General features: G+C 41.2%; 1 protein-coding gene across 3 annotated transcripts; it reads right to left on the reverse strand.

Moving 5' to 3' along the window:
* Positions 1-207: 207 nt before the first annotated feature.
* ALG12 (ALG12 alpha-1,6-mannosyltransferase) lies at positions 208-17599 on the reverse strand. Of its 3 annotated transcripts, none has more exons than XM_075742611.1 (10): positions 17310-17599; positions 12928-13117; positions 12644-12776; positions 11942-12115; positions 8846-9040; positions 7439-7542; positions 6751-6974; positions 5841-6010; positions 5555-5630; positions 208-1551 (listed from the first exon to the last, which is right to left on the reverse strand). In XM_075742611.1, exons 2-10 carry the CDS (start codon positions 13090-13092, stop codon positions 1320-1322), a joined length of 1473 nt encoding a protein of 490 aa, XP_075598726.1. In that variant the 5' UTR covers positions 13093-13117; positions 17310-17599; the 3' UTR covers positions 208-1319. The 3 variants fall into 3 exon arrangements, with proteins under 3 accessions (XP_075598726.1, XP_075598716.1, XP_075598709.1); XM_075742601.1 differs by lacking the exon at positions 17310-17599 and adding an exon at positions 17198-17240; XM_075742594.1 differs by lacking the exon at positions 17310-17599 and adding an exon at positions 16713-17188.
* Positions 17600-17702: the final 103 nt, after the last annotated feature.

Here is a 17702-nt window from a genome sequence, read left to right on the forward strand (position 1 = left end):
GCAGATCTGCTCAGGGTGAGGAAGCCTGCCCAACGGCCACCACCACCCACGGGAGCAGGCTCCACCCCACCAGATCAGTTCCTCAGATACATCATCTAAAAGGTAAAAAAACCCCATGGTCCTAAAAACTGAAATGTACACAGGTAAATACAGTTCCTGAATGAACCACACTTGAAGAGTAAAAAAACCCCAAAACCAACCACTTCATTCAATAAGAATTTTTTACTCGAGTTTGCAGTCAGCAAGGAATAGTTTTCTGCCCATGATTATTTCAGCAATACTGATTTCTTACAGTAATGGAGCTCCTGTCATATTACAACCAGTCCTAACCAAAATTCTAACTTTTTTTCTTAGTTTACCCCTTAATTTGTTCCATTCAGCAATCTAGGCAGACATCCTTAACAAAAACATCTAGGAAAGAGACTACAGAGCATGCTATCTTATTCTAGTTTATAGAATACAACACATGGCACATTAGTTTACTCCTTTCCAAAGGGACTACTTAACAAAAAAAGGAAAACAGCATCTATCTTCTTGAAGTGTATTCAAGTGAATATTTTCATACGTAAATTTTTACACTGCAAATTAAAATAATACCATTGCAGAAGAGGGAAGAGGGAAGCACTATTTTAGAAAGTTTGTTTTTTCTGTGAAATCCAAGTTGCTGCTTATTCATGAGCTGTTGGGATAAAGATAACCATCCTTTAATACTCAAATCTGTTATGAGACAGTGCTTGCCAAGAGGTCCAACTGCTTTTTAAGTGAATCTTTCTCTTTAATTAGTTGGTAGCCTACAGGGCACAATTAGTTATTGTGATGAAGCCACAATGAATATGGCTTTCCTATGTTGATAACATCATTGAAGTTTCACACAGGCAATCTAACAACTGATGGGGTTACAATCCTGCAGATACATCAAGTAATACATCTTTGCACACATAGATTACATATCAAATTATTGCCATAGCACAAACTTGTTCCATTATGTATCTTATATAGGACAATTAGGACATACCCGCGCTACGTTATGAAACAGCTACCCAAACCAAGTCAACAGGTTTTACTTAATACCACTAAACTTGCAGGTAGCCTCTCAAACATATTTAACAATACAACTCAGTACTTGAGTATATACTGACTAGGAATGCATTGTAATATTTATGTAAGAAACAGGACGGAGCTAAATACCAATCGGCACAACGATTTTCCGTGCCTTTCCACAGAAGCTGAATTGCAGTGCTGGAATGACAATTTGCTGCTATCTTAGATTGCTCAGTCATCAGCAAAATTACATCAAAAGACTTACTTAGAATTCACAGTCAAGATGATAGAGGAAGTTTTTCCAACAGTACTAATTTTGGTTTCAAGTTTAAAGTAAAAGGAGGTAGCGCAGTAAGGTTCAACCCAATTTTACTGATTCCAGGTATATTTGCCAATGGCCTGTGGGTTGTCTTGTAATGTGATATCTGAAGAGGGTCTGTTTCCATCAGAATGTGTGTGTAAGAAAACATCAGCTGGTCTCCTGGTTTAACATCTTCTCTTTTGTCATACCTGTAAAGAATAAAGAAAGCTTATTTACATTCCTCTCTTCACATATTAAACATCTCCATTATTGCGAGGGCATGTAGCATCAAAGATGGAACACAAAAGAAACTGTAACATTCTCAGTTATATCTCTTGATGAAATTAACTAGTACTGGAGGAAGAAATAGTATTTTTGAAGAGTTTAGGGATTCTATGCAAATCTTTCTGCTGCTATTGTGAGATAAATCAAGACTCCTAGAAAATTTCTCACCAGTTCTCTATTTGAGTTCTGTGGAGAAAGGACACCAAATCCTAAGACTGTAGAAAACTGGATTAATTTTTAAGTTTTACTCTACAAGAATTGTGGTTTGGATTAGTGTGGGTTTGGGTGGTTTTTTTTGTTTGTGCTGGGGTTTGGCTGGGGTTTTTTTTTGCTTTTTTAATTAAAAAAAAAAAGTTATGAGGCACTTTAACAGAAACCTTTCTCTTCTGGTCATCACACATTAAAGTAGGAGCCTTAGAGAATAGCAAGGAAAAGAACTCCTTGAACACTATAGGAAAGAAATAACAGCCTGGCAATTACAGCATTAACTTGGCACTTCTGGGTTCAGTTCCCTGACCTACTACATGTTTGGGCAGGTCACTTTGGGTCAGCTTTTATAAACCTGCTTAGGTACCTATATATATATATATAAAAATTATATATTAAAAAATTATATAAAAATAACCAGTGAGTTCTAAAGTTATTTAACATGTACACTTACAGTTATTTCTTAAAAGGAGTTATATTCAATGTAGCCATAGAGGAAATTTACAGGATGAGGAAACAAATGACTTAAGCATTTGGCAGGGATGTGAAAGATCTAGGTTCAGCCACTCTCTCTATCAAGCCCAGAACTGAAGTTTGTTATCTCACACAGCTGCATGAACCTCTCCAATTTTCCAGAAAGTGAGGTAGATCTCCTTCACTGTGTCATGAAGACACTGTTCTACTTCACAATTGTTATCTGTTCATTCACTGAAGAGTGCCAGGTGGAATTTATAGCCCAAGGGTTAGGATGTTTACATTGGACATGGCAGCCCGATTGAGTCCTAAATCCAGCAACTTCAAAGGTATCAAATAAGATAAGTCCACCCAAAAACACTCTGTAGAGCACTGTTTAGTGTACTTTCAAAAGTGGGAGACCTGAATTCAGATCTTTGCTCTATATTCCAGAAAAAACATTCTACACTAATGCTGGGTAACAGTCCAGAAACAGAGGTTAAGACTGAGGTTACTTACCTTTAGTTTATTTACCAGCAGATAGCCTTGGGCATCTAACTATACAAGACTGTCCACACTCTGTAACCCAGGTGAGAAGCAGTGCCCAGTTCTTCACCCTTTCTGTTGCCCTTTTCTGTGCACTGTTTTCTACCAGCTCGTAGAGCTCCTATTCTTAGGCACCTGATCCTTCCCACGCATTTCACAAGCAACTTACTCAAAGCTGTGGCTTTTCTTACAGGCATGGACGCTGGTAGGGAAGCGGTACAATCCCAACCCTACACACTCTTAAGTGCACCTAGGAGTAAATCTAGGCTGCATCTTTTGCCACATGTATCTTTGCAAACCTAGCCTTTCATCTGCCTGAATTCTCTGTGAAAAACTGTAAAGGATATCTCAATGTATATATTTTTACAACACTCCCTGACATAGCAGTCATTAACATTTAAGATATTAAAAGCAAGTACTCTACAGCAAACTAGAAGATTTGCGTGGATTAAATAAAATTTTGGCAATCCAGAACAGACCCCAGGCTGACAGAATCCAGAGGTGTGATTATATACAACATATATTGTAGAATTAGACTTTGCACATTGAGTAAGTGTTTCCTTCTTCTAAAAAAAAAAAAAAAAGCACGCTGATTTCATCTGCTATTTCCAAAAAGATCACAATACCACTTAGGATGGTACACGCGTCCAAACTGGCAGAAGGAATGGCATACTTCATAACAGCTTTACCAACTCCTAATTTTGCGTTTTCTTCATCAGCAAACAAAGGGCCTTTCATCTGGCTGCAAGCATTTCTGAAATTTATTAATTTTAAATACTTTAAGCTTATACAGCATGTTTATTCCTGGTTCAAAGAGACTGCACTAATTGAAGACAAGATTGTAACACCTGTCCTGCGTAAGAATCTGCATCACGCTTCTTTCAATCAGCCTTTGAAGAAAAATAATGGATCACTTGCATTTTTCTTGAGGCAAACAGATCTAATCTAAGCACGCCACTGAAAGCTGTTCACTTTAAGACACTTTTATTTATGGATTGTAGTTATCCTGATGAATCATCAGCCTTCATAGCCACTCCATCCATAAATCTGTTTTCACCTGATGTACACAGTCTATGAAGACAGTAAATTAGTTTTCATCCATCTGAAAGGCTGTTGCTTCCTTGGATAAAGGGAAAATGGACAGCCGGTGCCACTAAACTTCACACTATTGTGCTGTTAGACAAAGTGGTATTCCTGTGTATGATGCTCAGTTGCAGATTTTGCCTGTTTTTTTTAATGTGAAATTTTATGACGAATCAGCCCTCCCTTGAGGCTTTTTTTATGATGAGTAAAGATAAAAGTGAGAGACACAAACTGGTCTGTGGATCCAACACTATGAAACATCCATCAGTGACAGGGATATTATTGGTTCACCTTCCAATTCCAGTATCCCACAGCCTTGCAAGCTCAAAACAATTCAAAACCCAGGACCTAAAAAAGCTCATTGAAATTAAGCATTGTATTTAAAGAGTAGAGTTGTATTTAGAGTAGTGTGAAGAGACTGGAACATTTTAGCTATCACGTGTGTTCTACCACTTGTACTCTAATAGTTTAAAGTCTCCTCCTGACTGTTCATGGCTTAAGACTTTCTCTAGAATGAACACGGAAAAAACAATTTGAAATAAACATTGGCCTGGTAACTGTGAAGGCAATTCAGCTTTATACTATCTATACCATCAGAATATTATGACAGAGCATGGACATAAAATAAGGCATAGCAACCTCAACACTTTTTATAATTCTCCCAGAAGCATATTTTCCCCTTCTTCCTCTTTACTTCCAAAAAACTTTTATCTCTAAACAAAACAATAATTATGTTTGTTCATCTGATCCTGAAGAATGTAACTGAGGCAAAAGAACCCCATGCTCACAGTACTTCTTAAACCAAAGTCTGCTTGTATTGTTTTGTGCAAGTATGAAGTGAGGCTTTGTGTCACTTTCTGCTGAATCATTTTCATTAAGGTGACATTTTAAATTAGAAACCTACACTTCAGCTGAAGAGGCAGGCCTAAGAATCAGAAAGGTGCCTTTTTTCGGTCTGCATCCTGAAAAGCAAACAATGCCATCCCACAAATGTCTCCTACTATTCATTTAAATATTCTGATTCTTAAAAATGTTTGTACATGACTGCTGGTCATGGTAACAAAGCATTCAACTGCTTTCTCTCAGATCTAATGAATCTGACAGATAGTCCACAACAGCAGCTTCAATGCTTTCCATGTGAAAAATGTTCCAAATAAAAATAGACTTTGAATATGAATATGCAGGTTAAGCCTCAAATTGCCAGAAATCATTTAAAAACAAACCAAGTGAGAAGATATTCCCACAATTATGTACACTGTTCTGCCAAGAACAGAAACATGTTCATCTACAGCTGAGTTTTACAAGATCTAGTGAGACATCCAACATAGCTGCATTAAAGATATTGGTGTTTTACTAAGCTAACGATTTTTTGCACTGTTTCTGATGTTTTTAAAAGATTCTATACTATTTAGGCAAACCAGAACCAATCAAAACAATTAAAAAACATTGCAGTGCTCTATTTCTGAAATTGTAGCGCTGCCCACATCAAAATTCTCTGACATTTCACATGGTTCTTGATCTGGCTTAATAAATATGCTGTACCAGAAACCATATCTGTCATGCTTACCCCTGTGCATATACAAGAAAGGAAAAAGTAGGCTCCTGTCTTCAGATCAAAATACCTTGTTCATAACATACCTCCAATCTGAATTCATTTCCAGAAACCGAGAAACTCCTGTTTGTGCTGCAGCCACATCAATATGAACAGAGACATCTATGTAAACAAAGAAAACAAAACAGAATTTCAAAATTCTTCTAAGAACACTCTGAGTAATAAATTAACAAAGCAGTAACAGAAAAGATGCATCTAAATAGTGTGAAAAATAGTGTGAAGCAGTAATGTCCAGTACATGCAAAGATATACTAGCAGAAAAAAAAAAGCAATTGAAATTAGGCGAATGTACCTCAAGCCAGCTTTACATACCTGCTGTTGAAGGTACTAACTCATGCAACTTCTGAATTGCCACTCCTCCAGGATAATTGAAATGTGAAACATATAAAGATATTCCCGAATAAGCAGCATTAACTAGGAGATGCATTATAACAAAGAGAGATCCAAGTTTGTACAGCCAGGATTTCCTGTAGTTATTCAGTCTGTTGAGGAGGGAAAAATGAGTAAGAATAAACTCTTTTTTTTTTTCATACTGGTCATTGACTGTTGTGACAGAACTTTTACGAAAACTCCACTGCTAGATAATAGAGGTTAATGCAAACTCTGTTACAATCATGTGTATGAATACATTTATTATCCATTTCTAAAAGACTAGCTTCTAGTGACATTTAAATTAGAATATTCTCATTAATAAAGCTAATACAAGCTCATCAATAAAGTTAAGTATTTCTGTGTTTAAAACCTTTAGCTATGAATGTAGTCTCTTTCAGAGAACTTCAGAGTTTAACTTCAATTTGTTTCTTCAATATACTCAAGTTTAACTATTTAATACCAACTCCGTGTTTCATGAGCCCCACTTGTATATTAAACTGTCTCCTAAGGTAAGTTATGTTAACAACACAGGAGTACACTGGAATGTGTTTTTTTCTCTGGTGGATAAAATAAACTGAATTATAACAGCGTAACAGTAAAATCAGGGCTCTGTTCTCAACTCTGCCCCAGACTTGCCAAATCATCCTGTCAAGTCATTTAACTTCTTTTTGTCTCCATTTCCCTCTTTAGCCAAATGAGTACAGTGATACAGACCTCCTTTCTAAAGCATATGAAGATCTCATGATGATCCAGATTCCAAGATGGAAGAAGTGCATGAAAATAGTAATAATATTTTTGCTTTTCTTTTTGCATTGTCAGAGAAAAACAATAAGCAGAATTTTTAACTTACATTCGTGAGCATGTTTTAGCAGCCACTACGTTGAAGACAGGGAAAGTATATATAATAAAACGCAGCTCTTTGTGTGGGAGAAATGAATACAAGAAAATAAAGCCCAGTGCTGGCAAAAGTAATATCCGAGTTCTCTTTTCTGCCACACCTAAAGGTACAAATATGATGCTGCATCCCAAAGCACGAGGCAGGGCTGAATAGAAATACCACAAGAAGGGGGAGGTCTTCAAGGTGAAAAGGAGAGTTAAGGATCTTTCACTGCTGACAAGTAAAGTAACTATTCTTTACAGTAGTACACGCAAATTTTGCAAATATGCACTTCCAGGCATTTGGTTTTCTGCCTTACCCTTTGAGAAATAAAAGCAGTTGCCCAACTACATTCACATCAGCCAAACTGAGACACAGCAAATGGCACTAATAATGGGCAACTTGAAAAATAAAGGGGAAGAAACCTGGCTCTACACTGGTAGAACACAAAGAAACAAGAAGAAACAGTCAGCAGAGGAAAGTCAAAATTTATAGAAAGATCTAAGAAACAGACATTGTCTCATAAGCTTTAAATAATGAAATACTAGATGAAAAGTAGAATTTAACACCGTAACTGAGGCTCAGGAATAGGTTACATCAAGTCTTTGCTTTGGCAGGTAGTGTTCAATAGATCTTTTTCTCAGGACATTTCAAAGGATACTCCCCAGTCAGAACTTTTGTTTAAAATTGTGTTATACCAGAGCACTTTCCCCTCAGGCCATACAAGTTGCCTCCAAAATAGAGAATCCACAGCAACTGTTAGCCCTAAAAGAATGAGAGAAATACAAAGCAGAGTGAATTAAAAACTAGGGAAAAGCAAACTAGCACATCCAAATTGCCCATTTACTGATGAGATCAACATAAACTGGAACATGCATGGTAAGCCTCACCCAAAGCCACAGAGAAGGTTGAATCTGTCTTGCAGTGGAAATGCAGGGTAGGGAGGCACTTCCTAACAGAAGTCTTAATAGAAGCATGTTAGATAGGAATCTGATTGAGATTCGCCCCACTCCAACCCCAGGTGTGAAAAGCAGTGGTTTAATTAAAATTTGTTTTAAAAGAATATTAGAGCATAAATTTAACGAAAGGTAAGAAACCCGGGTTAACTTCATATGGTACAAAATGTATTTTTATTGTAGAGCTGCTAAGAAAAACGATTTCTAGAAGTTTGCTACCATTTATTAGGTGGGAGGGAAGGAGGAGGATAAGGGATGAAAGGCAAAAAGACTGGAAGAGCAGCAAATCCATCAGCCCAACCTCCTCCACTCAGCTCTGTGAAAATTGCTCTGGTATTTAAGCAGTTTGCCCAGAGAAGGAATGGGAGTAGCACTGACTAATTTCCATTGGACGTCCAAACTCTTACACTGCGAGGTGCCTCCAAATGCACATGGCATGATTTTCTATTGTTTCCATTGTCCACACTGTGGAAGGGACAGCACACTACCAGAGGTCATCATCAGGCATCTGACAACAGCATATTCAATTAGGTAGGCTGGCAGAGAAGCTTAGAGTATTTACGTGCCTATGCACGAGCCTTCCACGGATGGGTAGAGACAAGGAGATTTTTCAACCTCTCTAGCATGGATAATCACTTAAGCTATTAAAATTAATGTAATAAAGAAACAGAGCTGAAGTGTGACTCTCCCCACAATCCTCTTGTGCGGTATCCCCGTCTCTCACAGTGTTGTATTTTATCCTGGGATTCAGCTTATCATCATGGCAATAGATACTACAGCTGATAATGTATGTGTAGCTATAGCCAAGTACTAATTATACTAAAGTCAACTTGCACATCTAAGCCTTTTTAAGATCAGGACGTTATACTGTAAGCATCTAAAGGTGGGAGTCACAGTATCTTCTGCTCTGTGCTCTATTTCGTCACATGGAAATTTTCAAAGAAATAACTAACCTTTTCATATTATTAGCAAATGGAATCAGACAGGGGAAAAAAAAAAAGAAAAGGATAAAAAAAGCCCTAAGGGCCAGGTCACCAGAGAAGTCAGGCAAATCTCCAGACTTCTGCTGAATTTAATATGTGGCATTTGTTTTTTTCCAAGCAAACACTTACCCAAGCAACAAATTCCAGCAGGAACAGCATGGGAAAGCACCTTGAAAATGGAGATTCTTTTAGTTAATAACGTCACCAGGAGCATGAGGCCTAAAAATATGCAGAGCTCTGATCTGAAGATTATAATTGCCAAAGCTGAGAACCAAATGAACGGCTTCTGCTTTTGCTGTATCCAAAATGTCAATGCTAGGACCACTGCAAAAAATAAAAAAGCACACATCTGACACACTGAACTATTCATTTTCTAAAGGGCAACACTTTTCTCAATGCTAGCATCTTGATCCTCTAACTTCCCACAAATCCTCTCTTGGTCTTCCTACAATTTCTAGTCCAGAAATTCTTCCTCAGTTAGAGAAATGTAATTCGGAATAACACAAAACTTGCCACAGTTGATGCTTACGTAAGTAGGAAAATTATAACCAGAGAAAGAACATATGGGAACTCTTCCTAGACAGTATATTTAATATCTTTCTTGGAAAAAAACAAACAAAAACCCAAACAACCAAACAAACCCAAACCTTAAGGAAATATTAAAAGCCTTTCAAACTAAGATTCAGAATTATTATTGCTCTGTATCAGCTGAAGAGTTAGTTTATTCTCTTGGCTGAGTATATGCTGTGTTCATGACAACAGCACCCTATTTCAAATATGAAAAAGAGACTACAGAACTATAAATCCATTTGCATGGTTAGCTGGAGACACATCATTATGTCTACAACACTGACTACATAATAAAGTGGTCATGATCCTAAGAAAAATGTGTGAAATATTAATAGTACAAAAACATGAAAGAACTTGTATTTTTAATACCTGCAGAAATTATCTGAGAAGTTTATTACTACATGTTGTTTATCTGACATTTCAACTGCTTTTTGTTTTCAGTTCTGTTCTACACAGGTTCTTAACCAACCTCACAATTTTCTTAGTTGAAAAACTTGCACTAAAGCCTTAAGTGACTCAGCTAATATTGGTCACATGGGGTTAGTCTTCCCTCCCATCATCTATGGGGAAAAAATTGTATGTGTACAGTAAGGTTTTAACTTTGATTTTTTTTCCTCCCCTTTAAATGTACAAACTGCTACATTTGTAGATAACTCCAGAAGAGGAAGGTGGAGAGATTGCAGTGGGAGTTCGTTCCACAGTCTCATGAGAAAGCTGTTTCCTGTGTAGACCAAGTTCACAGATTTTTTCTGAACTGCAGGTGTACCTACCACCTTTTCAATAGCTCTATGGTTTATGCATCAGATATGTGTACCCAAGCCTGCAGTTAATCAAAGCCATCTGAAAAACTCCACATATACTCATATTCAATAAAGCTTGATTCAACAGTCATTGTAAGCATATATGGTAAAAAAAAAAAGAAATAAATCATAGAATGGTTTGCGTTGGAAGGGACCTTAAAGATCATCTAGTTCCAACCCTCCCTGCTGCAGGCAGGGACACCCTCCACTAGACCAGGTTGCCCAAAGCCCCATCCAACCTGGCATTAAACACTTCCAGGGATGCAGCCTCCACAACCTCTCTGGGCAACCTGTTCCAGTGCCTCGCCACTCTCACAGTAAAGAATTTCTTTCTAACATCTAATCTAAATCGACTCTCCTTCAGCTTGAACCCATTACCCCTTGTCCTGTCACTACACTCCCTGATAAACAGTCCCTCACCATCTTTCCTGTAGGCCCCCTTCAGCTACTGGTAAGCCACAATTAGGTCTCCCCGGAGCCGCCTTTTCTCCAGGCTGAACAACCCCAACTCTCTCAGCCTGTCCTCATAGGAGAGGTGCTCCAGCCCTCTGATCAGCTTCGTGGCCCTCCTCTGGACTTGCTCCAACAGCTCAGTGTCTCTCCTGTACTGGGGCCCCCAGAGCTGGACGCAGTACTCCAGGTGGGGTCTCGCGAGAGCGGAGTAGAGGGGCAGGATCACCTCCATCGACCTGCTGGTCACGCCTCTCTTGATGCAGCCCAGGACACGGTTGGCTTTCTGGGTTGCAAGCGCACACTGCCGGCTCATGTTCAGCTTCTCATCAATCAACACCCCCAAGTCCTTCTCCTCAGGGCTGCTTTCAAGCCATTCCTCGCCCAGCCTATAGTCATGCTTGGGATTGCGCTGACCCACATGCAGGACCTTGCACTTGGCCTTGTTGAACTTCATGCGGTTCACACGGGCCCATCTCTCCAGCCTGTCCAGGTCCCTCTGGATGGCATCCCTTCCCTCCAGCGTGTCGACCACACCACACAGCTTGGTGTCGTCGGCAAACTTGCTGAGGGTGCACTCGATCCCACTGTCCATGTCGCCGACAAAGATGTTGAACAGTGCCGGTCCCAGTACCGACCCCTGAGGAACACCACTCATCACTGTTCTCCACTTGGACATTGAGCCATTGATCACAACTCTTTGAGTGCGACCATCCAGCCAATTCCTGATCCACCGAGTGGTCCATCCATCGAATCCATGTCTCTCCAATTTAGAGACAAGGATATCGTGCGGGACAGTGTCAAATGCCTTGCAAAAGTCCAGGCAGATGACGTCAGATGACTTCCCTTATCCACGGACGCTGTAACCCCATCATAGAAGGTCACCAAGTTTGTCAGGCATGATTTGCCCTTAGTGAAGTCGTGTTGGCTGTCACCAATCACCTCCTTAGTTTCCATGTGCCTGAGCATAGTCTCCAGGAGGGTCTGCTCCGTGATCTTGCCAGGCACGGAGGGGAGGTTGTCCAGCCTGTAGTTTCCTGGGTCTTCCTTTTTTCCCTTCTTAAAAATGAGGGTTATGTCCCCCCTTTTCCAGTTGGTGGGAACTTCGCCAGACTTCCAGGACTCCTCAAATATGATGGAGAGTGGCCCGGCCACCTTATCTGCCAGTTCCCTCAAGACCCGTGGATGCATCTCATCGGGTCCCATGGACTTGTGCGCCTTCAGGTTCCTTAGATATTCTAGAACCTGATCTTCACAACTGCTTAAGTTTTTTAGTCTTGTTATCATACAAATCAATCAAGCACATATATTAATTTGGTCTGACCACACATTTTCTGTGCTTTAACTATTGATACATTTGAAGAATAATTTTAAAATATAAAAATTCTTCTATGCAAATACTTACCAATAGGAAGCGCAAACACATTAGGGAGGGTTCGCGTACAGTAAAACATCAAATGAAACTGAGTAACAGTGATGAGACAGAAGACTGTTGATGTAGTTGCTCCAAACTGCTTTCTAACTTCTTTTTGCAACTTCCATAACGTGTAGATCACACTAAGCCCCAAGCTTCCTCGGACTATTAGAAAAATCAAAATGGGAAGTAAAAGTAATATCAGATGGATCACTGACAAACCATGTTACATAATGTAATGCAAAGAAGTTATGAAGAATAATACGGAAGATATCACAATATAACCCACTTCAAAGAAAAAAAAAAGCAAAACTTCCCCACTAGTTTATCTGTTTTAATCCACCTTTAACTTGTCTGATACTTTTGCACAAAGGTCAATGCTTCTATGCTCAAGTTAAACAATATTTTCTGAAGCGTACACGGAAGTACACATGGGAGTGTATTCTCTGAAGACACTGGCTTTTTGCAACACTATCTGACATTTGCTGGCACAGACTTTCTCTATGCTGTCAGTTACTCCAAAGAGAGGGTGGAAATGTCATGCAAGTTCTAAGTACCTACAGTTTGCAAAATCTCTCATTAAAGAAAAGCATATCACATTTTAATCATTGATCCAAACATTGAATGTTATAATGTCACCCATTAGTCCAGTAGTAAAAACATCTCTCTTCTGATGATTTAAAGTTTTCATACCTATCAGCTGGGAGTAAAACTTGGACATTCTTAATACAGAAAGTACATATATAGCTGGGCTGGAAAGAGCAGCAATAAAAATTGGTCCAAGGAATGTTCTTGGGACAACTCCGGGAAATTCATGGTGGTCATACTGCAAAAAGGAAAATCTAAGTAAGATAGGCGAATCAGAAACAAAGGAAAACTGACATAAACCACGGTCACATTGCATTTATCCTACTCATATAGCAGGGAACTGCAATCTTTAACAGTGTCCAAGAAAGAACACCTTCTTTCCAATTTACCTTATCCAGGTCCAGTTGGTGGTACATCACATCATGGATAGCTTGTAGGTTAAAGCTTTCCTCCACTTTTGTAAAAGGACAGACAGTTAAATGAACAAAGGCCACAATAATAATCAGCTGCAGCAACAGGAATGACGGCCCACTCGAGTTCCTCTTCTGAGCCATCTTGGGTTCGAAACTCACATATATTCTATTATTATTAAAAAGACAATTAAAAGAAAATACATTAGTAACATGGCATGAAGTGTACAAACAGAAAAAGAGATATTAATAACACAAGGAAAACATTCTACAGTACTGTAAAAGTTTAAACAAAGGCTACTAAATCAAACAATCCATCCTTTTTTTTTTTTTTTTTCATACATACATTGGATAAAGTAGATAGCCAAAGACACATTCAGGCAGCACTTCAGGACTTATGGCATCTTCTGTAAATATAAAGGTATTAGTTTTCCCATAAAAACCCTCAAAGATAGACGCTACTTAAGAAAGTATTTCCCTTTACGTTCCATACTGTCACCCCTGCTGAGAGTGCCACCTCAATTATGTCTCCATGTTGTGGGAAAGGCAGCTTTGTAATTTACTCTCACCAGGTTTACACATGATCTTTAGAACATACTCCCTCGTTTGTCTAGGACTCTGAAACTAGTGGGAAAGGAAGCACGAGGATGAGAAATTGCTCAGAATAGAGCACTTTGATCTTCTGCATTTGCCAGCTTGCCAGTGGCTAGGTCTGGACGCGGTGAGCAAAGGAAGAACCCCCTTCGGCACGCACACCACGTGTCATTATGGCGTGAGACGGTCTGAGCCCCATCCTTCGCATTGCTACCCAGAAACAAAGGCTGCCTCTCCCAACTGCTCGGTTTCACAACAGCCATTCTTAGGGTAGTATTTATGATGTATTTTATTGTGATGATAAAATCATGTGTCCAGATGATGCCTAGGAAGCATAGGTACTGTCATGAGTAAACAGTTCATCTTTTCTGGTTTCAGATTATAAACCAGTATTAAAAAAGAAATTTCTTTTCCATGACCATTTCCAGCAAAAACAAGGTACTCTCATGTTCTTTAAATATAAGCTTCCCACTTTTTCTAAGTTTACAATTTCATAAAAAAGACGTTTTGCTTATTGTTATTCTCATTCTGTTCTCACAGAAACAAAACTTTAAAAATAGCACTTTTAAGGTACAACCAGGATTTTGGCTAGAGATGTTTTCTCCCGTGTTTTAGTCTAAATATGTCCATGAAACAGATGTAAGGTAGTTGGCAGATTTGCTAGGATCACTTAGCAACTGCTGCCCAGAGTTACCTTTTCCTGAATTGATGTTTGTCCTCCTCATTAGTAAAAATGAAGTGAGCTAATGTTTCCTTATTGTCACAGCTAACACAAATAAACCCCAAGATTTATGTACCTCTGTAAATCGCATGTATCTGCACATTAGTTTATGTATCTCACTGACAGCACCTCTTTTTCTCATGATTGCTGCTGTTACAGGCTGTAACTGGAGCTCTATCCTGAGCTCAGAGTTTTGTGGGAAGTCCTTTGGCTTGTTTTGCAAGGTTAAGATCCTAAATAAAGACAACATCCCAGGAAGCACAAAGAAGTCTTTTTAACCTGTGCCTTGCATTACTTCTTTATGAGGACGGATAAAAACAGGTGATGCTACGACAGAATCCTTTTTCCACAGCAGTAGTAAAACAGGTATGGGACTGCCATCAGGAGCGCTTCAAGAAGCGTTTGGCAGGAACTGCACAGGGCAGTTTATCTGGTACAAATTCATGACCAGAAAGCTCTCTTGCTGAATTCTTCCAATAAATACAGAGGCATCCCACGTTTCTGGCCAAACTTCCCCGAGAGAAAAACGGACACTGAAGGACCAATCCACTGCTGCAAACAGCGACACAGGCATTTGGGCAGCTTGTGCGGTATGTGGAGCAGCATATAATACGCCAGCAAGGCAGGTATGCCTCATTCCCAATTCACAGCTTCTTAACATTTCTGGTATTTTAGGACCCAATGAATCCTTGTAAAAGGACCCAAGTGTCAAGAAGCTCTTTTTTTTCCTTCTTAACTATATCAGTTGTATAATGAAAAGATGTTAACCTTCACCTATAAATATCACATTCATTATACTGTGATCACTCTACAGTATTGGCTGCTCCTGATATATTTAGCTGATCACCAGATAAACAATCAATCCCCAACTTCCTAAATCATCAGAATGACAGTGAAGCTAAATATCCCATACACAGTTTATCACTAGGCTTTTTTATCTTGTTGACTCCAATCCTTTTGTATGCCTGAAGAAATTAAGCTTGCCAGCATACTCATAGATTTTCAAGATAATCATATGTATTATACATACTGAAATTCCCTGAAGGGAAACACTCTAGAAGATAAAAAAAAAACAAAGCATGAAGACAACACCTAGGTTTCTGAGATAAAGCCTAATAAATTTAGTGGTCTTGTCAAGACTCAAGATAACAAGCTCTGTCAAAAAATGATGCTGACAAATGTCAGAATTCAAGTGGGATTTATCAAGACAGGTAGACACCGAATTTCATGTTTAAAATAAATGTGCTATATAAAGGCAAAATGCTTGCAACTGCAACTTTTATTTTTAAATTCCAAAAACACAGAAACAGATTTTCACTTCATAAATTTTTTTTAATAACGAAGGTTAGAGGAGTATCATAAGCAAATACAAATAGTTTCATCATTAACATTCTCATGACTTCAGAAGAGTTGTCCTCAGACTTGTACTCTTCTAGACCCCTAGAAGTCTGCATCAAGACTGAATTATAGAAGAGCGGAGATTTTCAACACGAGGAATTCACCTTTCCTGGGATTAAACTGGGTGAAAATAAAGTGTTTTCTCACATTAAAAAAAGGCTGAAATACTTTTACCAGAAGTGATTTATTCTTTTTCTACACTTTTTCTGTGGAGGTGTCAGTTCCAAGATTTTTTTCTTCCCCTGAAAAATCTACCACATTTGGCTCATGTTTTACAGACATTCTTCAGTATAAACATATTAGAGTTTGGCAGGCAAACTGCATGTTGAATCTGTCTACAGAGACCACATTTCACCCCCTCACATGCTCTGTACTGAAACATGTAAGCAGAACCACACCGAGAGCATCTCACCCTAAGATCCTCCTTCTCTGAGCTGATCTAGATTTGGTAAAACCTATGTTGTATTAACTTCAATTTTCATGTTTTTTTCCTATGCTTTAGTAGCTCTTCCAATTTTGCTCTAAAGCTAACTTCTGAACGAGGTCAGATTTAAACCTTGTACTTGCTGGTATTGCTTTTTCTTCTTTTCTAAGAAGGAACGTGACAGTTGCTATCCTTATACACATTTCCTCATGAGTTTGGGGACGGGCTAAAAAAAAACAACCCCAAGAAATTAAGACAAAAAGGAGAGGAGAAAGTTGAGGCAGGAAAAAAAGCCTGACACACCACCAGCTATGACGGTATTACGAAGCTATGTAGAAAATGTCACTCTTCGGACGGGGGGGGGGGGGGGAAGACACCAGAATACTCTCGACTAGAACAACCCAAACCCCGAAAGACCCCCCCACCCCCGCGGTACCGAGCACGCCGCCGCCCCAGGCGTGTGTCCGACCCCCTCTAGCGGCCGGCCCCGCGGAGGGCACCCGACACGCACACCCCCACCCCGGCGGCGGGTCTCCACGGCAGCGCTGCCTCCTCGGCTCGCCGCTGGCCGCGCAGTCCCTCCCCCACCCCCCGCCTCAGCTAACGGGCAGGCGACGCTGAACCCACCGAGCTCAGAAACGAAGATCGCCGTTAGCCGCACGTCACAGCGTGCGCCGATGCGTGCGCACTCGGGGCGGATTTAAAATTACTGCCCTTCAGGCCGCTCCCGTGGAGCCCCGGGGTGTTTCAAGACGACAGCACATCACCCGCCGCCTCTGCAGCCACCGGCACGGTCCCCGAGGCCGCACAGGACCCCGCGGCAAAAGCAAGCCCGCCCGCCCGCTGACAGGCCCAGCAGGCGGCTGCCTCCCCTGCCCCGCTCCCTCCCGCCACGCCGCAGCTGCCGCGCCTGGGAGGCGGCGGACCGGTGGGGGGGGGCCGCCTGGCAGCGCCCCGCCGCCTGCTGCGTTGCTGTAGCCGCAGCCCAGCGCCTCCGCGGGAGACGGAGCTCCCGGCGACGCCCCCTGGCCCGACTGCAGCCGAGCTGCGGCGAACGAACCGGCCGTTACCGGCCTCCCCTCTCACCCTCACGCGCGCGCGCACGCACTCACACAGCCGTTAGCTCCCGCCGCTCCCTCCCCGCCCTGCCTCGCCTCGCCCCGCCCCGCCCGCCGGCACGGGCACGGGCACGGGCACAACGCCCTCGGCCCGGCCCACACTCACCGCCCGGGCGCCCACGTGGCCGCACCGCAGAGGGCGCCCGCAGGAGGGGGGCGGGGGAGAGAGCCCCGTGACCACGTGACCACTTCCCCGGCCAGCCATATTAGGTGAGGGCAGAGCACGCCCCCGGTTGCCAAAAGGCTCCGAACCGGCTGCCAAATATAAATGGCGGATGGATCTGAAGCCCATATGGAGTTTGTGTCTGCCCGCTCTCACGATGGCGGCGAAGACGACGACGACGGCGCGCGAGGCCGACGTGCAACGCTTCCCCCGACACCTTTCCACCACGCCCCTCCCCTCAGCTCTCTGCGCACGCGGGGGGCTCCTATTGGTCCGGAGCGTGGCGGGCGCTGATTGGACCACGTTCCTCCGCTCCCCTGCCTCCACCAACAAGCG

This window comes from Balearica regulorum, chromosome 1, assembly GCF_011004875.1.
Source record: "Balearica regulorum gibbericeps isolate bBalReg1 chromosome 1, bBalReg1.pri, whole genome shotgun sequence".
In the NCBI taxonomy this organism is placed as follows: domain Eukaryota; kingdom Metazoa; phylum Chordata; class Aves; order Gruiformes; family Gruidae; genus Balearica; species Balearica regulorum.

Bases quoted from the DNA above. Each gene is read 5' to 3' on its own strand.
- ALG12 (XM_075742611.1), bottom strand. From the start codon at position 13,092: ATGGCTCAGAAGAGGAACTCGAGTGGGCCGTCATTCCTGTTGCTGCAG. The intron at 5,631-5,840 runs GTATGTAAAGCT...TTGTTTACATAG, and splicing joins GTTAGTACCTTCAACAGCAG to ATGTCTCTGTTCATATTGAT. The intron at 1,552-5,554 runs GTATGTTATGAA...TATTCTTTACAG, and splicing joins GAAATGAATTCAGATTGGAG to GTATGACAAAAGAGAAGATG.